Source organism: Vidua chalybeata, chromosome 11 (genome assembly GCF_026979565.1).
Source record: "Vidua chalybeata isolate OUT-0048 chromosome 11, bVidCha1 merged haplotype, whole genome shotgun sequence".
Lineage (NCBI taxonomy): Eukaryota > Metazoa > Chordata > Aves > Passeriformes > Viduidae > Vidua > Vidua chalybeata.
In genome coordinates, this window is record NC_071540.1 from 7,568,541 (window position 1) to 7,593,493 (window position 24,953).

The 24,953-nt window shown below is 41.4% G+C and overlaps 1 protein-coding gene across 1 annotated transcript; it reads right to left on the bottom strand.

The window, feature by feature from the left end:
• Window positions 1-741: 741 nt before the first annotated feature.
• VPS35 (VPS35 retromer complex component) lies at window positions 742-24,898 on the bottom strand. Its single transcript, XM_053952595.1, has 17 exons — window positions 24,870-24,898; window positions 17,938-18,036; window positions 16,499-16,595; window positions 15,879-16,002; window positions 14,538-14,720; window positions 14,021-14,234; window positions 13,176-13,259; window positions 12,643-12,752; window positions 9,504-9,600; window positions 9,263-9,411; window positions 8,561-8,768; window positions 7,894-8,049; window positions 6,161-6,283; window positions 5,079-5,258; window positions 3,685-3,924; window positions 2,844-2,987; window positions 742-1,631 (listed from the first exon to the last, which is right to left on the bottom strand). The coding sequence occupies exons 1-17, from the start codon at window positions 24,870-24,872 to the stop codon at window positions 1,452-1,454; spliced, it is 2,391 nt and encodes a 796-aa protein (XP_053808570.1). The 5' UTR covers window positions 24,873-24,898; the 3' UTR covers window positions 742-1,451.
• Between the last annotated feature and the right edge of the window lie 55 nt (window positions 24,899-24,953).

Genomic DNA, 24,953 nt, shown 5'->3' on the forward strand with positions numbered 1-24,953 from the left:
TTTCAAAAGATACAGAGCAACATGAAGATTTTTCAATTAGCATCAGTTATAAACCGGGGGAAGTAAAGCCTTTAAATTATCTCCCCGTTCATTCCTCCTCCCTTCCAAGCCAAGCTTACTCATCAGTATATTAATGATCTAATTGTTGTCCACTCTGCAATATGCTTCCTAGGATTGTATTTGCCTTTTTTCAGAAAACAAGTAGCACTAAATTACTGAACAATCCCACCAAAGTCTCATTTAATATCCAATCAAGCCAGGACACATTTTCAGAAAACAGGAGTCACTCAAGGAGTAACACAATTCAATGTTATCTTTAGAACACCATGTTCAGTCAAGGCAAACGAGACAGGTCAAACCTTTCAGCAACTGGCATTAACCCATGGATGGGACCAGCTTCACAGCAGCTGCCATTGGCTGTGCTCTACTGCTCAGTCTCCTACAGCACGGTCATTCAATTGTCACTCCCTGGCACAGAATCCAAGAGGATTCTTCTTCACTCCAAGTATGTCATAAAAGCATTCTGAAATGTGAGCACACATCTCAGCACCATGTGGAGAAACACTGGGTTTGTATCACAAACTCCTACATGAGAAATGCCAGCAGCTGCCCAGCTCGGCCAGGGTAACTGTGCCTTGATCTTTCTGTCCCTACAAAAGCAAAGTTCTTTCACTTTTATCAGAAGGTTCAACATTAGCTTTGGGTTCAACAGTGGGCTCTGAAGAGACATGAAACAACAGGTGTTAATAGCAACTTTATTGTTTCACTGGTGCAAAATCATGATACTGAATAAACTTGTGTAATGCATTTTCCCCTAAATTTACAGTAATGAAGGTTATACATATCTATATAGATTGAAATTTCTCTATTTTTTTATACTATTTGGAACAAAATTATCTTGATAAATATGCCCTGTGCACAGTACTGGCCCTCACTGAATGTCACAGAGCCTTAATATGCAAAATATAACTTCTGTTTTTGAACATGGTACTTTAAAACTCTCCAAACATGCATTAATATATTCTAGTTTTAGGGAAAAATATTACACTTAGTCTTCACTCGCATTAAAAGAAAAGCACAAGCAGAATTTGACATACAATAATCCCAAAAATCTGATGCTCTGTAAGGATCAGACACAGTTTCAGCTGACAGTCACTGCCAGTTTAGAGCTGTAGTGCTACAGAAGCAACAGTGAACAGACAGAAGAGAAATTGGAACTGAAGAGCCCTACCATGTCACATGGATTTCAAAAAAAGTTTCAGCCATGCTAACTGATGAAACCTGTAGTTGCTGGTCCAACCTTCCAAATTTGTTAGAGTACTCAACACAAGTGTTTGAAGTGCCAGACTGAACACATGAATGTTAACTTGACATTTCTGAAAGGTACAACCTAGGAACCTATCTTAAAAAAAAATGGTATGTAAATGAAAACAGGTACAGTGAGTGTCTTTCTAAAGAACAAGACCTTCATAAATTGGCCCCTCAGATTCTGGTGATTCCCTCCTCAGACGCAAGTGCTCCAGTGTGTTGTGAAAATGTTTGTTAATTTGTTCTGTTTCTTCAGTAGACTCAAGGTTTGGGAGATCTTCTCTGATCTTCTGTATAAGCTGATTCAAAACCTGAATTGTCACCTACAGAACATAAAACAGAAGTCATCAACATCACCTGTGTACAAGTGCAGAGACATTAGTTTTAACAGACTTGTCTTTAAGTAATTTGTATTTGGACAATCCTTCAAAATGCTGTAAAGACTGTATGCAGACAAACTGTTGGGGATTGCTTTCTCTGGTTCTGCACAGGACCCTTCCAATTTCAGAGTTCTGTGGAAATTCCCCCATCCCAGCAAAGGTGAAAAACTTGTCATTAGCCTGACAGCTTTGTAACTATTCCAACCTTCCAGTGTATTCAAACAAATGGCACACACCATCAGATTGTATGTGCACTGTGAGATAATTATTTCTTACAGAAGTCAGTCAGGATGTCAATATGAGATTTAAAGCTATTCTTAGAGAACAAGTCATGGCTGCCTACAGGCTGAAGTTCAGCACTACACAAAATGCACTGCAGGGCCACCAGAGTATCCAGAGAGTATTTTTACATCTGCCAAGTGCTTTGAAATTCAAAGCTTTATTTTCATCTCCATCAGATATAGCATCTCCTATACTAACAGCACCCCTATACTGAGAAGCCAGTTTAGTTATTGGAAAGTCAGCAAATCCCTCAAATTTCTTTAGGAATTCTCTCAGAACTGCAGGGTATTCTTTAATGTCTGCTCTCAATCAATGACATCAGAGAAGACCCTGATCTCTACTGGACCAAGCAGGTTTTTCAAACAACTCTTCTTTATCTGCTAACACAAAATGGATCAGGTAGCTAACCCAAATTATACACATACACAATTTAAGCTGTGTACATATGGCGTCATATGTGAAATTAAATTTTGTGAAATTAAAGCTTACACCAACCTGGTAGAGTCACAGTGACCATGAACACCTGTAAAGAATTTTCTTTCCCTTATGTACACATTGAGTTAGATGCCTCTAAAGCTAGAATCTTACTACTTTCTCATCTCAGTTCCAGTAAATTTTAATCTAAAATATTTTAGGTATATGAGTCTCACAATATTTAAATTCATAACTAAACAGCAAACATTTCCCCCCAGTGTGAGAAGAAAGAATACTTCTACTAGCACATCAAGAATTGACTCCTCTCTTATCACAAGAACTTGTGCCTCTCATGAGACTACAAGGCAAGATGAAGAGAATTTGTGCTGTAAGTTTGAATGAAGAGCTTAAAGAAACATTCTTTAAAATAGATGCAACAGAGAATGGATTACCACTCACCGCCTCATTTTCCTTTTCATAAAAATAGATATATCTATTCAGAATTTCTATGAAAAGCTGGACTTGCAGAGAAGGGTCCATGCACTGATTTGCTATCTTCAGAGCCTTCTTTAGGCATTCCATCACTCTTTTTCCTCCATGAAGCTAGAAGGAAAAACACCAAAGTTACAAGAAATAAAAGAACCTTGGGGAGCTCCAGTATCTCTTCCCTTGGCACACAAATCATTTCCTGGGGGTCTGCCACAGAAACACAAAACTACACAAACTACAAAGAGCAAGCTGCCACTGAAAGCCCACCCTGCCTGCCACCAACATTAGATTTTGTTAAATCACACAGGAGCATGAACAGTTGTTGAAAGCCTTCAATTATGAGATCAGTTAACTCAATTTTGTAGCATGTACCATAATGCATTCTTTGAAAAATATGTTTCAAACACTGCTCTGTAAAACGACAACAGCTTATGTGACAAGCCCTGAAGAACACAGAGGATTTTTTTACCTTTACTTCAACAACTTGAATCTGTAATTTGGAAGTTTAGTAGTTCACATGCAAACTGAACTAATATAATAAATACAAGCAAAGTGCAGCGCAGTCAACTAGCCTTTAACTAGCTGACACTCAAAAGCTTGCCTGGTACTTCCACCCTTAAATTAGAGTTTTCCCCATGTTTTTATTTATGCAGTTTATACTCCAGTGAGTTTTAGAAGTTTCATGTATTAGAATAAATTTCAACCAAACCTACTTCACCAATGTATCTATTTTAGAAGTGTCTACAGAAGGAAGGCAGAACTGTTACTGAGGCAGGATGTGTCTGTCCCACTGCTGTCACTTTGTTCTTACCTCCTCTCCATTCTTGTCAGTGTTTCGGCCAGACCAGAACAGATGGGCACAAGTGCTCACAGCTCGGCACTGGTCTGGCTTCTTCAGGAGTTTGGAGGCTGCCAGTGCACACTGAGTCCTCAAAGGCTCGTGGTTCTCCTCACTGAAGCACTTCATCCTCTCAAATGTCCCAATTATCAAGGTGATTGCAGCCAGCTGTGCTTTTGAGTCACTGATTTCATCTTCATATAGAGAGAAGGCCTAGACAAGGGAGCAAGCAAGACTCAATCAGAACACATCAGAAAAAAAATAAAATCACACCTGCTACTCACACAGCAAGAAACTGTCCAGTTTTGCATTTGTTAAAAGCTTCAGGCAGGGGAAAAATCTTTCATGTAGAGTGTAAAATCAAGTAAATCCACAGACCAGAAAAAGTCTTACAAGAAATAGTATTCAAGTGGTCATAGCAAACAAATGTGATCCCACATATAATCTGAAGATTGAGTTTTTCTCCATTTCAAGCACCTATTCAAATACAGAACTTCAGCAAAAATAGTCCTCGAAGAAGATTTGGTTCTTTGAAACACACAGAACAGCAGAGCAGAAGTTGACGGCAGGTCAGTGATGACAGAGTAGGTAAGAAAAGCACTTGCACTGCTGCTACATGGAGGAAGAATCTTCAGAGAATAGACAAATCTGGATCTGTATCTCTAATGGAAAGTACATTATTGCCATGCTGCTCTCACAGTCAGAACTGTCCTACAACAGTAACTGATACAACACAGTGAGCAAACCCAGCTCATCAGCAACTCTGTTTAAAAACATGCATTTAGTAGCAGTATTAGAGGAAAGATTAGGACAAAGCTACAACATGGATAACATGGAACATATTGGTTCTTTATGTGATGGGTAGGAGGGGGTTTTTGCAACAAGTAAGGCTTAAGACCAACTTACAAGTTCAAATAGATTTTGAATACAAAAAATAGGTTTCAATACAAGGATTTTAATTGGCAAAGCCCAGCATAGCAGTTGTGAACACTGCAGATTTTAGAAAACTTCCAAAGAGTGCTTGTGGTCAGGGCAATACCAGCTGGGTATCAGGAGCTGGAGACAGAAGCAGTGAAGGAGCATTTTATGCTGAGAAACTACACTCCTCCAGTGAGCCAACTACACGAGCAGGAGGCAGCATTGCAACATACCACTGTTGTCAGACTGAGTATTCAAATCAGTAGCAATGGAGCTTAATTCCACAGCAGCCTGGGAAGCAAGAATGAAATGAGGAGTTTCTACCTAGTACCATTGGCTGCCCATCACTTCAGGTGTTTAGATCACACCGATGGTTCAGTGTTCAGCAAACCTACCCAAATCAAATTAAAGGCAGCACAGGACACCAGCTCTAAGAGTTGGACACTCACCTGGGACATGAACTCATAGGCCACAGTTTCGTGATTCTCAAAGCCAATCTCTCCTGCAGCCAGTGCTCCCTGCAGGAAGAGTCGCAGAGGCAACTCTGCCAGCTCTGCTTTGATCAGAGCACTGATGGTCTGATGAGCAAATGAGAAGATCTTCTGGCACTTCTTTTCCCATTTGTCATCCTAGACAAGAAAAGCAAGTAAAGGCTTGAACAAGAGCATTGCTACAGGGAAAAGGGAATCTCAGTTGTACTAAGATCTGTTAAGTGCTCCAACCTGTTGCCCTCTGATGCCACTCCAGTCACTCCAGCAGTACAGTGTTGGCTTCAGTGGGTCTGCACAAAGTATTTCTTTCATTTACAAAAATTTCACACCCATTTTTCCTACCAGCTCATAAGAGCCTTCTTCAGAAGCCTACACTGAACTGCAGTTAGGACAGCTATGCTTAGCACATAACTGAGCAAAAGCCTAATTAGCCAAGGGGAGAAAAATTCTGTTCAGTCCAGAGCAATCAGAAGTGGAAGAGAATTTTAAAACCTTCATTTTGAAGAGTATTTTAACAAATATTTAACTTTATTTCCCCATAATCTAACACCCACAATAAAGGAAATACATATTTAAGGTAACTATCTCAATCAGAAAGCATTTAAGAGCCAATATGGATCAGTCATTATTTTAATGTACACTTACTACTACTGTATAAGTTAAAGCAAGTGCTTTTTTTTAGGTTTAGAAACATTTGAATAATGTAGCTACAATTTAGAAATGGAAGAATTTCGATATTCAGATTTAAATCAGTTTCATGCCATCAGTTCTAGTCTCCAGTAAAGGCACATAATCAGTCACCTTAATGAATAAACAAAATTAGCCAATTTCTACTTCTTCACTTCTAAACTACTAAAGTAATTTACTATGACTTGATAAAAATCTTCATTAAATTCAAAAGCATTCAAACCGTGAGCAAAAACCCAAACAAAACTAGCCTTCCGTATCAAGTCTGAGCATACTTATGCAGCCAGACAAAATGCATTTTCAAGAAAATAAAGCCAAGCAAGCATACAAGAACAAGCTAGAGGTGAACTTACCACTTTGGAGTTCTCTTTGTAGCGAAAAGCAAGCTGGTAGGCAGCAAAAACCAAGGGTGGGAGCGTGAAACGAATGCGCTGGTTCCCCCCTGCCCCAAAGTGCTTCCGGGCAGTGTTGAGGATCTAGAACAGAAGCACTGTCAGCTCAGAGAATCCTTCACACAAACATGCACTCAAGGGAAGCACAGTGCCCCACCCTAAACATATTTTTAGATTAGATGTAGCTTTCATGTAAATAACCTGAATATACAGAAGTCTGTAATCACGCGTTGCACACTGGTTAGCCACTCTGGCTAATACACTTGGACTAGGCTGTTTGAATTTGCATTTCAGATCTCTTCCATACAGAATGCATAATTTAAAGTGAGATACTGTGAAAATCCTGTAACCTTGGATTTTTCCTGCTGCCGCTGTATTATAGAAAAATTTGATGCAAGCATTTGTGATGCTGAGCATAAGTAAAAGGTGTTAAGTAGCTCATAGAATTGTACCTAAAAGATGTGACAAGTCCTTTGATGGCATTTAAAGGGGTCAACATGATTAAAGCAAAGCACTGCTAGATGAGAAAGACAGACTGACACTCAATCTTTGCAGAAACAGCTTCAACATCTCTAGCTATGTAAATTATTTTGGGGTAGAAATATTAATTTCCTTGGTGCCAGCATTCCTTTGAGGGAAGCTTTGCTCTCTATAAGGAAAAAAAAACCTTTCTGCTTTATTCCAGTAATAAAGTCCTGAAATACAACTGAATCCAGTTCCTGTAAAGTTATTCTTCTCCCCATTACACAAGTTTCATTACACTTCAAGCAAGTTTTTTATACTAGACCTTAAAGCCAAGCTAAATCAATGCTAGTTGTGTTATGCATAGCTTGCACTTTATTCTGTTGCTCTATTCTCACTGTTTACACAGTGTGACATTTATTTCAGGCACAAACTGTAACTTCACAGTAGTCCCTAAGCAGGCCTGACTCTGACATGAGCTAACTACCATCTGCAGCAGATCCAACTTCATCACAGCTTCTGCCAGCTTCTCCAGTGGATCTGGCATAGGCAGAATATCCCTGGCCCTCTACTCCAACACACAGTTCTCAAGATAGTTTATTTGAAGTGATCTCCCTGAAGCCAGATACAGCAGATTAACAACAGAGAACTACATTAAGCTGCTATAGATCAACTCAAACCGTTACAGGTACCATAATGCACAAATTTCAAGGACATGTCAAATCTACTGCTACAGATGAACCAAGCAGAGAGGAAAAGCATTTGGAACCAAGCAGCAGGATACTACATGCTGTATGAAGACCCCATCCTTACAGAAATTAAAATTCCTAAGGCCAAACATACTAAGCTGTATTTTCTGAGGTTTTTTGCATTCTCTTGGTATCAAAATACACAAATAGCACAGTACTCCAAACACCACTTGCTGTGTTTTCAACAGATTGCTATATGAAGTTGCCAGAACATTAGGAGTTCCACAAACTAATACAGATAGTTGCAACCTCATGGGATGAAAACTTTCCATCAACAAATGCTAAAGTCCTCATCTGCTTTTTCTGTATAAATAACATATTATCCTACCACTAAAGGTGTCATACATAACGTTCTCTACTGAGTTTGTAGTGCCAGAGCAGTGATGCCCCAGCTCCCAGCTTCACTCAAGTCTTGTAGAGACAATAATGAAAGAACTGTGACAGTTCAGAGAGCACAGACATTGAGAAGCACCAGTCACCAACCAGGTACTGTTGGTCAGGGTCATCAGAACGCAGCAGGTGAATAAATCTTCCCACAAGACTCTGCTCATCTGCAAAGTCCTCAGGGTCAGGATCTTCAGCAGGCTGATCTGGTTGATCCTGGATCAGCGTGGACACCAAATTCATGATAGCATCGACCTGGTAAAAGCAATAGAAGCTCTGTTTAAACTACAGTAGTCCATAAGCATAAATTGCCAGAAATTGGGAACATCTTTACAGCCACTCATAGTGGTCATGCTTCAGCCATATGTGCCTTACACCCTGAAGAAGGGTCTCTCTCAGCACAAGTGGGACAGGGCAGCACAGCAGTGCAGAGGAAATTCAGATTCCAAAGGCTGTGCAGCCTTCTTTAGATAGGAGACCCAGTTTTAAAGGGATTCAGGGTCCTTTTTCACATCTAACAGATTACTGTCTAGGCTGAGGTGTGGTAAATCAGAAGTAGCCTCTAGGATGAGGTTAGATAAGATGTTCAAAGACATTTAAGAACACAGGAGGAAGAATTACCAAGTGGGACAAAGCCTGTGCCAGGGGAGGCAGGGGCATGCAGGCTAGGAAACAAAGCATGGCCTGCATGAAGTCTCTAAGTGTGTTTTCAGGTCTTTGAACAATCATTTAAATACCTAGATTTTCAAATTAACTTATATCATACCTGTTCTTGGGACACAATTTCTGTGTTATAATCCAATACATTGCTAAGCACGTAACAACTCATGCTCTTCCTGGACTCGTAATCAAAGTATTCAAAGAGTGGGTGAAAATGTTTTAGTTTCAGAACTGTCAGGATATTGTTGTAAGTATCAACTGGGATTTTCAAAAGTCTAGTCAGCTCCTTTGAAACAGCACTGCTTGTTGCAATACTAAAAGAAAATATATGCAAAAAATACAATTAATCAATGGTTCACACATGTAGACAGGTTTGAAGTCTGCTTCAGAGTATCAATTCTGAGGTATACAACAACCACCAAGCAACTTGGTGCTAGGGAGAAAGGAAATGAGTACCAAAATAAGTCAGATCTTGCTCTTTGGGACATACAGTAACAACTGCATATTTTAAGTTGCTACCAGCAGAAGCAGAGTGTGGCTGCAAACGCAGCAATAGCAGAACTCTAGAGTGCTGGAAGGGATGCCTACAAAATGCACACACATAGTGTGGATGTACAGCACAACTTATGCACAGGGGAGCAAGTCCTGGTTAGTCAGGAGTTTATCAGGGCTGCTACAGCTTGGTCCAAAAGCAGTAACCTTACACACCCAGAGCATGGCTCTGCTATCTCACCAAATGTGATGAAATGTAGAAGGCCTGATTTTAGGGTATTAATTGCCAGCCAAAGAAAATGCAAGAGACACTTACTGTTCCAGATTAAGTTTGTTGAATATTTCCACAGTAGTCTCCAACACCTTGTCAACATAGTCCACACGGTCTGGGTAGCATTTCATAGCCAGGTTAATGAGAGAAACTTGCAAAGACACCACATCCTCTGAGGGCATATCCTGCCGAGACTGAAATTTAAGACAGCACGAAGTTGATACTAAAGCACAGAACTTTGCAAAAAAGCCAACCCCAAAACTGCATGCAGGGATATCCAACGTACCTGTATAACAGTAGCAACCTGCTGTGAAAAGATATCAAACAGTTTGATGTCTGCTGGGATACCAGGTCCATCTTCACGATGTGCAAATAAAGCTAACCTGGTGACAGAGCAAGGAAAGCAGCTTGGTCAGGATAGCTTTTCCACTCCTCAAATACAGAGCAGAAAGAGGGACTGGCAGAAAAAGCATGTCCTCTAGGTATATTTGGGAGCTCTATTACAAGCAAAAAGGAAATTAATGAAAGTCAGAAGCCTTATAGGCAACTGAACCTGGTAACTATCAGTCCTGGAAAAAAGTGCTGACAGAAAAGGCAAGGTGAAGAAGAAACAGGAAGGACATTTCCTAATTGATGTTCTTCAGCTAGAAGCAAGTGCTCTGTTTTTTTCAAGCAGATAAAGAAGTATAGAGTAGGCTGATGGAAGAGTAAATACCCTGCATTTATTCATTCAGTGATATTACTGAAATTAGACACCCAATAGCATCCTCCACAAAACAGCCTCCAGAAAAAAAAAAACTAACTCACAGAAGGAATATGCTGACTTAACTATTCTTTGTCACTAAAGACCAACCAACATGTTTGGAACTTACACAATTTGCAGAGAACAAAATACAAAGTGAACTTAAGAAGAATGGAGAAGTGAAGAATATTGGGTTTTTGGTTATTGGGGGTGGGAGCAAGAAATTGCCATCCAGCAAGCATTCAGGAGACAGTGAGAGGTATTTTTATCTGTAAGAGGAGAAAGTCATGCCAGGAACCATTTCTGCAAAAATGAGATACAGGATAGAAAGCACCACTATTAGAAGATTAACACCGTACCAGAGCTGAAGCTTAAGAAGCTCAGTACTGCTATCTTGACTTTCTAATTATTGAGATTATTATACTCTGAATTAGAAAAAGAACTACAAAAATATTTAGGAAAAGGCATTACATTAAATTTTTAAAAATTCTTTCTACAGGGTTTCTCAATTTTGATTCTGAATCTGAAATAAAGAGACACATAAGAAAAGCCCAGGAGGCAAAAAAAACTTCACTGCCAGGAAAAATAAGACATTGAACTATTCTTATATTTGATTAGGGTGATAAGAAGCAGACTTTCTAAAGCCAGGAACAATCACTGCCTTTTCTTAGAGGCACAAGGCAGCTTTCCTTGGCAACAGCTCAGCGTAAAGCCAGCAATGCTACAAGGTATGAACAAGCTGCAGGCAGATGGCAGCATAATTAAAAGTCATGAATGGTTTAGTAAGGCAACAAAGATCCCAAAGCAGCAAGACTATCTGATGAGACTCCTTTAGCAGGAAAGCCCCACAGGAATAAGGAAAAAAAATTTTCACAAGCTTCTTCAGCAGTCACTGATGTTCAGATTCAATTAGCCAATGCCAGCTGAAACAAAGATCAGAAATGCCAAGAGGCACAACCTATGCAGGGCAGCTTCACATCTCAACTACACAATACTGAAGCTCCTGGCCATTGCTGTTACCAGCTCCAACACAAACACAAGAGCAACATCCTCCCTACATGCATGGATTCCAAGAACAGATCCACTCATATGCTCCAACACTGGCAGTAACATCACAGTCAAAATCCCAAGCTGCCACACTACAAAGATAACCATTCTGCTGCCACCTTTCTGCCCTTGTCCCACTGCCCAAAGAGACTGCTCTGGAAGTCTTCAGTGGCCCAACAAACCTGAGCAGTGGTAAGGCTGGGAGGACAGAGGGTCACTGCTGGTCACTCACTTACTGGTGTTAGTAACACTAACAACACAAAAACCTTACTGTGGAGGTGATACCAAGTTTAGCAGGACAGCAAAAGCTACACAAGGAAAGCCTTCTCACAAAAATGGCACTAACACACTCCAGTGTAAGAGCCTAGCAAAATATCCCGTGACCTCTTTTAAAAGTAATCAAGCTAGTCTCAAAAATCAGTTACAGGCAACATTTCTTGGGATTTGGGGGTTTTGTGGTGTTTGGGGTTTACAGTTTTGGAGGTTTTTATTAAGCTAACAAAATTATGAAAAATCTGAGCCACAGCATCAAAGTATGGGAAACCAAAGAACTCCTGTAAACATTTCTTTGATGCCTTCTGTATGAAGGCAGCAAAGGCAGCACAATGTCTCTGACAAATGCATAAACACTGAAAGATATTCCAAAAAAAACCAAAGTCTTGAACATATAAATCTGACATAACCTGAAGAAGACAAACTACAGACTTGGTAAATAAAAAATTCAAGATCCTAAAGTTGTACCAGTCATACCCAATACACACAAGTCCTCTCCAGGCATTAGAGAGGATACAGCAATCCTACCAATGCTGAATGCCAGGGGGACCTAAGATCCCTGTGCTAACTGAAGTCCATACATTGGTACATGGACCAGATGTATGAAGGTCCATGTCTGGATGCAAATGCAAAGGACAAGGCTTTTCTACAGCCTGAGACAAACCATGCAAGTGCACTTCCTTCCTGTAGTAAGAAAGTGCAGGTACTCACTGAAAATCTGTGTTTCCTTTCAGGGTACAAATTAAAACTTCAGTTTGACCTTAAAGGTCTTTTCCAGCACAAAGGATTCTATGATTTCTCCCCCAAATCTGAACTCAGTGCAAGCAGTTTTAAGCAGTACCTCCAAAGGAAAAACATGCTTTTGAGAGAACAGTCAAGATGCTAGTGGCAAGCTAAGAATTAAGAAGGTAGTTCAATTTTCTACTAGTTCTGTTCTGAAGAAGCATTGTTACATTCTCTGATCTCTGACCCTGCAAGGTGAAGTATTCCTGACAGATGATTTAGGATCTTCAAGATTTCAAGAGGTACCTATGAATGATGTGGTTGTCAAAGCAGGGCACTGCTGTCACTTCAGTTCTGAAGCATGAAACTGCTCTGTACTAAATGGGCTGTTTCCTGGCTTAATCTGTTTACAAGTTTTAGTCAGTCCATAAAGCAGGTTTCATTGGAAGCTGTAAAAGCAGAGTCCAGAGAGTAGAAGCTACAGAAATAATACTCTTCACAGCTTTAATTACAGCTGATAGAAAGACATGGAAACGGTGAAGTGGTATCAAAAATTAAACATATTCAAATGATAGAAGAATTATCATCTGCTTGTGCACAACACAATTTCGAGTCAAGTTCCACCCCCTTGGTCACTCACCTGTCAATTAAAGCAATAATTATATTTTTCACATTCACATTTTGGTGCAGCTCAGCACAGGCTCTGAGAAATGGGTTCAGGGTTTGGAGGTGAAATTCATCTGGGAAAACCTGAAGTTTTAGATCAATAGTCATCAAGTTATAAACTGAATTTGCCCATTGTTACATAGAAGAAAAATGCAACAGAATAATTCTAAAGCAGATAGCCACACAGTAAATACACTCTAGCCTATGAAGCTGACCATGACTGGGTAAATGCATAAAGCAAGAGATATAAGACAAATGGGTAACTCGAGGGCCCATCTCTCTATTACAACTCATAACAGGCACTACTAAGATGCTTACAAGCTACTGCAACAGAAGGGGCACAAAATGGACCCATCTCCACTCTGCCATCTGGTAAAAAATAAAGGACAAGCCACTGTGTACAAGTCACAGGGATTAAGTTTTCCAGTCCATGAGGAAGATGTCTGAATCTAAGTGTATAGAAGCGTCCCTGTGTCCCATCACTGCAATTGAACTTAAGCAGCTCACCTGTATGATGCACTCCATGAGGTACTCCTGAGCTAAAGCATCTCTACAGTTCACAACTTGCTCCAGTATTCCGGGCAGAACAATCTGGAATAGGGGGGAAAAGGTCTTGCAGTGATTTTACAATTACCTTCTAAGTTTATATTCATACATACATTTAATCCAAGCAGAACAGAATTTCTAACAGTTCTCAGCTGATTCTCTACATAAGGACTTTCTGATAAAAAGTCCCATTTTTCTGCAGTTCCATCCTTCAGAGAAAAAAAAAAAACAAAACCAAAAAACCTACTGATCTCAGAAGTCTATCCCTTTCATACATTATGCAAGCTTTGATTTCCTAAGTCAGTGCTACTGACTGCTGGCACATACCCAGGGTCTCAGCAGCACCACTCCAAGCTGTTTTCAGCAGCTGTATGGTAGAACTTACAAGGGACAGACTTTTAAATAATACATTTCCTTCACTGTCATTTCACACAGTAACAGTTCTCTTGAATGCTTTGGGAAGCACAGCCTCACAACTTGTGAAGTCTATCCCAGAACACTGGATGTGTACACATCCCTTAGACCAACCCATTATTCTGCAAGGAAAATGGGAATCAAGAAGGAAAGGTTTAGAATTTCTTGTCAGTATTACAAACAGAATGTTACAGGAGAATGTGAGAACCATGTCCTTGGCCTGAGAACACACTATACCAGTATTCACAACTTTTCCTCAGGTGAAAAGTTTGAGAAGCACTGGGATTACTGAACTTTTAGCAAAGCTGTAACACCTCCAGCTGCTCATCTGGAAGTCCAAACTAGTTTGGAAAGAGCTGGCAGAAGTCAGAAAGGATGGACAGCCATCCCACCTGCTTGTATCTCTCCACATTAACCCCTTCCAGCTGGCTGAGGCGAACCAGGTTTGTTCCCACGAGGATCCTCAGCTCCTGCCTCTCTCGCTCCCTTTTCTCTCTGTCCCGACTGTGGCCCTGGTGCTGCATTCGCACCCAGAGCTTGTTCATCTCAGCAAAGTTCAGCAGCACAAAATCCATTGAGTCACTGATGTCTCCAGTGGTTTCTTCACTGCAATTGATAAGAGGTTAAGAACAGAAAAGCTTGTCAGAGGTATTCATCCTTGCAACCACTGGTGAACATACAAGTTTTAATAAGGTTAGAGGGTGACATTTCTGGGTTCATAAGAAAAGTCCATATCCTCACTTGTGAGGAACTTTAGTGCTAGAAGGGAATTCTTAATGGATAAAACAACTGTCAAGTCTGTGGAATTCTAGCATACCTACTTCTCTCAAATCTGAAGTAAGTCACACATAAAATTTAAATAATCTCTATTAACAGTAATTTTATCAAGTTATAGCCCATCCTTCTTACTCTGCTTGCTCGCCTTCATCTGGTAAGATATTCCTGGTACACTGCAGGAGATAGTTTCGAAGGAAGAGGCCTCTAAGAGGATGCTGCACTCCACGGCACATCTCCACCAAGTCTTTCAAAATATCTTTCCTGGACTGTGGAAATGACTTGACATAGACAACACCTACTGTTATCAGCAGATACCTGCAAAAGGCACAGAATCAAACAATAAATCATAAAGTAACAACATCACACTGAAAGGCATTAGTTCCTTTTGGCCATTATGGCAGGATTACCATAGCACAAAAAAGGCAATAAAATTATCACCTAGGTCCCATAATTTTGGATATTTAGTCAGCTTTCAACTCCTATTCTCATCTGCTACAGAGCACAGCAAGTCTGAACTGCCACTAGACTTCATTACAATGCTTGATATACTGAATGTGTAAATGCTCACAAACATACAGGTACATACAGGTATTCAGTTTAGAGGCCTCACCCCTCCCTGCCTGCTCCTCTGCCCCATGCACAGGACCTCCATGAAAGCACCACAAGCCTCATCAGGGAGAACCAGAGGCTACAAGCAGGCAGGAAGACAATTCTGATGGTTACAAACAGAGGTGAGGACACTGGTGGTAGCCATCAGCCAAACTCCATAAATTGCATGAAGATGCAGCCTGGTGTGTCCAGAGCCTCTTCCTGGCATGAACATAAGGTCAGGAATGAAAAACTTGAGTACCAAGCAAAATCTAAATCCCAAAACTGACTATGTCAAAGATGTACTGCAGCCCAACAGTTGCATATTTAAATATAAGCCTCACAGGCCTTCAAGTATCATTTCTGGCAAGCTACCACTTTGCAAAAAAAAAAAAAATTCAGAAGCACAAAGACTCTAAGAGTGAAGTCACAAACTTTCAGCTTCCTTCTCACACTTCTTATTCTCTAAAAAGGCAGAAGGTTATGAAGTAACTACTGTATGGGAGAAGGTAAGATCTAGATCTCAGGTAATTGAAACAGTTAATAAATGCATAGTCCATCTCCCTGATCAGAGTGTGGTACTTGGTTATCTTCCACTGACCAGCTCTTTAGCCAAAAGCCAACTTCATTCCAAGATAGAAGTGCTTTCATCTTGGTCATGTGCAAAATTAACACACTGACAGGAAAAACTGACCTTCTGCATCTGCACTCTTGGCTTTATCTCAGAAGTTTCACAGTAATCCACTCCAGATAGGCAGAAATACTATTGACCATTGTAAACTGATTGAGAAGCCAATCACTGCCTGAACCCAGAGCTGGACAACTATCCACCAGTTTAAAAAAGAAAAAGCAAACAAAGCCACACAGCAACATCCACACACTTACAGTCTTGGAATGATATTTCCAGCATACTGTACTAGCTCATAAAGGTCTGCCACTTTCCTGCCTTTGGCAAATTCATCTGTCAGGTAGACTTCCAAGTAGTGTAGCTCATCAGAAATTGCCATGTCTTTTCCTCATAGTTAAGGATTGTAAGTGAGAATGTCTACAATGTATTTTCATAGTAATTTGCTCATTCACACCCAGGAAGAAAAATGCTGAACCAAATACAAATATACCTAAGCAGGCAGTACTTCTGAACAGTAATCATGACTGGGATAAATGTGCAAAATTAACCTCAAACCTTTGATCAATTTTTAGCATCTTAGAAAAGGGAATAAAACTGGGAATAAAAGAATCGTTTTACAGAGCTGATATTGTTTTTAGAACTAGACTCCTGGAACTTCCCAGAGGAAGATATGAAAGACCTGTTTTATACCAGAGAGAAAAACTGAACTTAAACAGTGAGTAAAGCGTATATTCTCCTACAATATATACACATAATTGAATACTGAGGAGAAAAGTGCTAGTAAGTATCTGATACAAGATACCATTGTACCAAAAAAAGCAAATGAATATCCCATTCCAAATACATTTCAACTATTAGTTTCCTCTTGAAAGGATACAGAGCTCATAATAGCTCTTTGGAGATAACATAGAAGTCCGCAGCTCCCCAAGCATGTTGGAAGCATGTTTCAGAGCATCCATGAGCTTGTTCTTGTCCTTCAGAGGAGGAAAGAGAAAAGTCTGTTAGAAATGACACTAGGCAACTGCAGGATTTATCTATGAAAAAAAATCTCAAGTGGTTTAATATCTAGCTTATACTACACCACCCATGTTAACTAAGTGAGCATTTTATCTGAGGTGATAAGAATATGAAAACAGAGCTACAGTAATAAATTGCAATGCTAATGGTAGGAAAATCTGAAATCATTCTGCTTATGCAGCAATCTCCACCCAACACTCAGATTCTGTCCAGCAAGCAAAATAGATCATGTTCCCCTCCTCCAAATCTGTTGTTTTGCTCAGATCTCACAGATCTCTTAGAAACCTCTAGGAGACAGACAATACACACTGCCATCATCACCTTCCCCTCCTTCTCACCCATAAAAAACACCTCACTGAAAGCCATCCCTTACTAGTCTGCATCTAACTTACACTTCTGGTGTGTTTAATCACCTGGCATCAAAGGATACAACCACAAACCTCTAATCTACCACTTATACAGACTTGAGCAACCCATCATAAGCAGTAGCAATAAGTTTTGAGGGACAACAAAAAGAATTGCTAGTGTGATCCACTCTGTATTTATACTGCCACTTAATCACAGAGAGCAGTGAAAAGCACAGCTGCAGCTACTTAAAGATTTCCAAAGCATTCCACTGAGCACAAAACTGGAAGAGGTGTTACACTTCTTGCTACTGTCATTTGGCTGCAAACAAAGTTAGCTTGGCTAACCACATGAAAACATATGGAAATATTTAAGTTTTCATTGCAACTTTAAGCAGTTTCTCCAAATAAAAGCTGAGGCTTCTCAAACCCGAGAAAGCTATGTGTGATTACATAATCTGCCTGAATTGGCTACAATTCCCAGACAAAAAAATCTCAGCATATCACTAGCCTGTGGTGTTTTCCAGTCACAGAATTCACATGTCTGTCTACAGTTAATCAGTACAAAATTGATCCTATGCAGCAGGTAATTCATCAGCAGCCTCTCAGTCTGTCACACCAAGAAAAGGCTACACAAAAAAAAAACAACAGAATGCTGGACATAAACAATGATCTCATAATAAAGTTCATCTTAGGTTTATTTAAATGCAAGCATGTAAATTAAAAAGGTACATCTTTGACTTATCTTGTCAAATACTGGAGCAAAATCAGGAAGGCACATTCAAATACCCAAGGCTCACTCTCAATGAGCAGTTGCCTCATTTATTAGCAAAGTCTCTGGCACAAAGATACATAAAGGGTTAATTTTCCTCACAGCACTAGGGATTGGTATTGATTCACTGTTTTATTCCTAGCAGACAAGAAGCTTAATTGCCTTTGAAAGTCACATTCTTACCAAGCATCTCTTCATCTGGAACGACTGCACCTTCACAGCCTGAATGGCTTCATCCAGGAGTTTTTCCTGCTCATCCTGAGGAGATTGCTGTGTTGTTGGCTGGAGGAAAAAAGAAACCAAACAAAACAGAATTCAATGAAGCTGCTTATGACTTGACTAAAACTGGATTCCCACACTTCAGAATGCACTGCAAGTGACACTGCAGTATGACCACTCAATGGTTGTCAGAAATAGTTGTGTGACACGTAACAGAGAAAGCTCAAGTGCCCTGCAAAAACCTGAAGGGAGGTTACAGACAGCCTGCAAGCACCACTGCTTCTTGGACAGCAAAGCCACAGGGGCAGAGCAGGGCCAACTTTTCCTTTCCAACATTCAGAGGTCAAGAACCCAGTGCAAGTATATGGGAAGAACAGCTCCAAGAGAATGCAGAGACACAACTGTGCTGAGAGGAAGCACTGTTGTTACTTCTGCCCACAGAGCTTCAAAGCAGTGCCCAGACCACACACTGCAACTGCACAGATGCTTTCGGTGCTCACAGGTTCTCAACTGCTATCTGAGCCATGCCATTCCATTCAGGACAAGTTTCTGATAAGCAAAGGATGAAGTACAGTTAGTGCATTCCAGAAGGTAGAAGCTACTTGCAGATTGGATCAGAAAGCTGAAGAGAAACAACTACTCTTCATGTGTCCTTGTCCCAGTCACAGTGTCAGAGTGACACTCTTGTTTCCCCTCAGAGAAGCACATTCTATGCCTTCAACTTTCACTATCTTTTGATTTTCCAAGGTTTATACTGCATTTTCTTAAAATATTAAATAAATCAATTGCTTACACCCTTATATTTCCCCTCAATCCAGTTAAAACAAGCCTTCTCCTACTGCAGCTGCTACCCTCTCTCTACCAGAATAATGAGATCAATTTCTACAAGCATCTTTGAGATATTTGCTATGAGGTCCAAACTTGGATCAGAACCCCTACTGCTGTCCCCACCTGCACCCCGTCTTCCTCCTAAAGCTTTACAAGGAAACACTGCCATCCACCTATTGTTCAGGATCAGCCTTCAACACCTCATTAGAGCATCTCCACTTCTCTCTATCTTGCAGTTTGTTTTCAGATGGCCTCTCTGAAATACTGCTGGAGACAAAAGCACTGATGTGGTATTTCAGCTACATCTTCTCTAGTAATGACAAATACCAAGCACAGTCATTTGCACAGCAGGTTCTCTGAGCCTTCACCTTCAGTAAATTCTCAGCTATTTATATTTGTTCCCTTCATCCACTGTGCTCAGAAGGTCCCTGGTCTCCTTTTAACTGCATTTCAGAAACAAGCTGGGAGGGCCATGAATTACATCACCCTAATGTTTTTAAAAACTCTATCTTCAGTACTAACTCCCACGTGCCCCATGTGAGGAGTCCCCAGAAGTATCAGTTGAGGACTGAGATTAAAAATGAGGTCTTAATTAAAGCAGGGAAGTTTTAGTTTAATACCAATTTAATGGTGATAGAGCATTTCACACCCCTGTTATTTCCCATATTTAATTGGGTTCTTGTTCTGCAGTTGAAATCTCCCCACTATCCTTTTCCACATACAGAAAACAGAGAGTGCTCTGCAATAGTGTTCCTGCCTTGATCATGTCCTAATGAAATTCTGCTCTGGAAGCTCCTCAATCAACCAGCTGGACAAAACCAAGGCTGATCTGATCTGATCTAACACTGGTGACACACCTGCTTCAAGGAGGTTCTATGAGAAAATGGTTCCTTCCAACCAACACTTCTGTGAATCTGTGTGCCTCAGTAATATTCCAACTATGCACAATAACTAATTAAGAAGTGTATTTAGTCAGCAGAAAAAGCCATCTCTGCTAATTAGAGTGACTTCACCTCTTACGAAGCTCTCTCTCTATATAATTAATCAATGTGCAGGTCTTCCAAAAATTATTTAAGCATATGGAAAAAGCAGCAACTGTGGTTAGATGAACCTATTTTCCCAGGCAATTCAATAGCTACAAACCCTTAGACAACCTCAAACTGTGAAACAAGTATGTTCTGCCAGCAGAAGTTTGCTGTAATTGCTAAGCTTTAATTATTCAATGCTAGATCAGACTTTTAAGGAACATAAAATGACAGTGCAGGGACTAGTGTGCAGTAATCAATATCAGAACATCACATAACAGACTTGCTGAATTATGTCTATGCCAGAACACTGGTTACACTCTACAGTCCCCTGAATCCATACCAGTGCTTTAGAGATAATAAATCACTACTGAGCTGAATTCCATATGCTCTGACCACATCAAATCTCTAATAAAGCACAGCTAGGAACAATACAGCAATGCTAACATTGACCACAAGTTCCTAAGCCCCCTTGTCCTGATGGGCATTAAGTTTACACAGCCACCAGCCCTGCTCTTCCATCCCCAGCTGTTCACAGGGCCAGACAGTGCTGGGAGAGCAGTTTAGGCTGTAAACCATCAGAAACGCTGTAAGACAAGCCCAGCTGATTAATAGACTACCATTCACCCGGTTCAGCCTAGAGCCACATCAAACACTGCAAGCAGGGCTGTGAAAAGAAGCCTTTTTAACAGTAACACCAAGCCAAAGCATTACTGAAACATACACATATTTGCTACAACCCCAAGAAGTATTTGGCTGAGTCCATGGGCATTGGTTTCCTTACTTTGGGTGTGCAAACATATTGGTTGTAGAATCATGGCTACAAGTTCTGAACTATCCTTTTCATGATACCAGCTATGAGCCCAGCAGATACATTTGTACTTAGAGAACTTTAGCCACTGTAGTTTAGCAGCAGTTGGGGAAAAATTGGGAGTTCCATTAATTTACAGTCAGCTTTACACCAAACTCTCTCTGCATTAACAGAAGACAGAGAATACTTCCACTTCTGCTCTAAATTTGAACAGCCAGGTCCCACACTGTATTTGACACTGGGGCTAAGTACTGAATTCATCCACAGAAGCATTTTCATAGTCCCACAAGATATTAATTTATTTCTTAAATATCTCTCCAAGATAAGGAGAATTAAGAAAGAGGAAAATTCAATTTGTATGTGTGCTGATTTGAAGACTGAGAAGGTGATCAGACTAAATTACTACAAGGGCACTATACTTCATGTCTGAAGAAAAGACAACTGTAGCATTTTCGAGTGGCACGGGTAGCACAACAACCTCCACTGCTGTCAAAAGCCTACCATAGGAGCAGTTGTGTCACTTGAGGGGTTGCTTTATTTCTGTAGGAATACAAAACATCTGAGCAGCAGCACTAGTGAACAAGTTCCAACGCTTACTTTTCCAAGTCTGAATATGTATCAGCTTACCCTTTTCTTCCAACTTCAGAAGGCAAGCTACTTTCGGCTTCAGAACTGCAGGGGTTCCCAAACATAACCTGGTTATTATCAAGTGATACACAAGATCACATCAAGACACATCAAGACATATCCTACTAACACATGCCTGAAGTTTGAAGATGTGGGAATAAAAGGCAAATGAAGGAAAGAGAACATATAGCAAAAGCCTACCAGTGACATCCAACAGGGCACACACAGAATCAGAACACATTTCTGTTAGATTCCATGTTGAATAAAGCAGTTTATGTTCAGTATCTTACACTTAAATTACCAACCTAGTAACATAAGATGGTATTTTAAGTGTCATTTTATGAAAAAAGCAACTGTGGAGTCCTTGGTCCACCTACAAAAACAATCTTGAACATCAGCTTTTGAAGTAGAAGACACTTTGACCCCGGGCAAAAGCAGCAGTACAGAATATCATGTCTTGTCAACTACATGTACAATATGGTACAAACCCCTGCCTGAGCACAAGAGAAGCAACTTACAGCGTCCATTATGCAGCTATTTACACTTTAGAAATGTCTGAGCTATACCCACACTAGATACATTGTCAATGTTGTAGAAAAAAAGGACAGTTGATGGGAAGAGTTTTGCTTTACTCATTTTTTCCTCTGAAGCAACAAGGAAGCAAGGAGCAGTGGAGAAGGGACAGAGAACTGCCTCCCCCAGGTGTACCAGCAGCTTCTGCACAAGAGAAAAAAGCCTTTTGCTAGCTTTGAACACAGGGCTAACAGGGTAACGTAAGCTACCACACACAAGTTATGGAAGTCAAAACTCACAGCAGATGAATTTTGGAGGGGAGGGGTGAGGAAAGCTAGCTTTTGGTGTGGGTTTTTTTGGTGTACTTTTCGTTCCTGTTTCTTTGGCTTTTTTTTTTTTTTTTTTTTTTAATAAAAGCTAGTAAACTAAACTGTAAGTTGCCTTGGAAAACAATTTTTTTAAACCCAAAACAGCTTGAAAACACCTGACCAGAATAGTTATACACATTATCCTGCAGATAACTATTAGGGAAGTGTATTACTTCAGCAGCAAACATTATTCTGGATCATGACTATCTTCATAATAGCAATTCCCCCTGAACATACAAACCAAACATTGCACTTATTGTGTAAGATTTACTCATTTTCTAACACCAGCTCCATGAGATTCATTTTTAGTTCCGTATTTGACACTGAGCTGCAGTCCAGAGAGGGCCCAAAATAATAACCAATGTGCTCACTTATTTCACTAAAAATTCTGGAGTACTGAAGAATGACACAGTACTGAAAGACAGCAGAGTTCCAGGGAGCTTGTCGAGTCTAAAAGCTCATGTTCTGACACACAGGTGCCTCAAGCTGCATGCAGAGTATAAATAATGAGTAAAAGGTTGTGCTTCCATTCCATTCTAAAGTACATTCTCATCTAATCTCCAGAAGTCCTTTTCTTTAGTTAACTGATGTGCTTACAGCCTGTTCCACATGGCACTTCCTTCTGTTTGCTCACCCACCTCTACTGAACAGCACAACAAGTGACATTTAGCCAAGGAGGCTCGCCTGCCTCCTCCCATTGTTACTCACACTACCTGCCAACACATCGCTGCTGAGACACTTCAAATGAGGCTGCCCGGGAGAGGAGGGCTGAGCTACAGCAGTAGATCAAGGCATTGCCAGCCTACAGCTGAAGTCTGGGTGCACACAGTGCACTGCTGGTTAACATATTGAGGGAATTACAAAAAAAAAAAACAACAAAACATAAGTATTTTATACCATACAGGAAGCATTTCTCTGCAACACTGTAGGCTCCAGAACTTCTATTATATCTCACAGTACAGTAGCTCAGAGATAAATCAGAGAGATGAAAGCATTTTTCACTTGTTGAAACTGGTACTTACTGCTACAGGAAGCCACAAGACACTATTAAGTATTAAAGAGATGGACTTTTTATTCAGGGTATGATCAAAAGCAGCCAGAGCCTTCTTAAAACAAGTCATGTTAAAGGTACTTAAGCATTCAGCTTCAAGGTTTAAACCAAGCTCAGCCACAAGAAATCACAGGGGAGCCTAATTTGGTAGAGGGAGTTATCCCATGTTTAACACCTGTAATTATCCCATGTTCAACATCTGTAACTTTATTTTTGCTGAATCACCTGACAACACCTATTCTGAGAAAGAAGCCATGAGACCAGCCAAGTGTCTGGCCAGTTCCCATGGAAATGACAGGCAAAGAAAAGTAGTTTCATTGCTGAATAATTGACTATCACAAAATATTTGTGTGCAGGACAGAGACTGGTGGCTATATAGATTTAGCATTTCTCATTCACCCAATCCAGTATTTAACACCCCCCCTTCAAATAACAGTACAGGTTTTGCCCAGCCTCAAACATACAGAGAGCAACATACATATAACTTTAAAAAAAAGTCTCTTCCAAGAGCCTAAGAACTGAGCAATCCCCTGTTTATAAGGCACTCAGTTATTTTCTGTCCCACTATCTATATACTGTTAGTACTGTTCACATACCACACTAAGGCTAATTACACACTGTGGTGGTTACAGCAGGTGCTGCTTAAAATTGTATTGAATATTACACACCACTGAAGGTACATTAAAGATATTTGGGTTTTACTAGGAAACTTGAGACTGTCCCCTTATTTTCATTGAGGATTGAAAAGTATTTCTCAGTATGCATTATTTCCATGTGGAAATTTCAGGTTTCACAGAATGAATGAAAGATCAAACACCACCCTGTCAGCCAGACCACGGTACTGAGTGCCACGTCCAGTGTCCAGTCTTTCCTTAAACGCCTCCAGGGACCGCGACCCCACTACCTCCGGGGGCAGCCCATTCCAATGTCTAGTCAGCTGTTTTGTGAATAAATTCCTCCAAATGTCCAACTTGAACCTCCCCCGGCACATCTAAAGACTATGCTCTCCTGTCCTATGGCTAACTGCCTGGGAGAAGAGGCTGACCCTCACCTCGCTGCATCCCTGCCTAACAAACACCAACATCTGCGGCAAAGAACGCTAAGGAGCTGCGCCCACCAATGCACAACCACCTCTTCTGCCGGAAAAGAAAGGAAGTTTACTCGGGAAGCCTACGACAGCAGTCTTGGAGGGTCAGGAGGGACTGGAGCACGGGCTGCAAGCGGACAACCCCGGCACACGTGCACAGAACCGGCAATGACACAAGCCCGGGATGAACACAGAGGCAGCACGGCCAAGGAGAGCGAAACTGACCGCTGGTACGGCCGCGATTCCCCGGTAAAAACACCACCTTCCCCTGCGCCCCCAGGAGCAAATGGGCAGAACCCAGCGAGGCGGTGGCCCGGCCCAGGCCGCGGGCAGCGTTACCGCCGACACGACGGGCCCGGCCCGCACCTCAGCCCCGCCCGGGCCGGACCGCGCGGCCTCCGCGCCCGCTGCAGCCCCGCGCCCGGCCGGGCCCGCCGCGCCGCCGGCCGAGCGCGGCCGCTCAGGGCGCTGCCCCGGGCCCGGGCGGGACCCGTCCCTCGGCCGCCGGACCCCTCGGTCCCGCCGCAGCCCCGCCCGCGGCAGGGGCTCCCCGGCGCCCCGCGGCCCCTCGGCCGCTGCCCCTCACCATGGTCGCGCCGCCGCCGCCCCCGCCAGCGCCGCCCCGTCATGTGACTGCGCCGCGCGCGCCGCCCCGCCCCGCCCCGCCGCC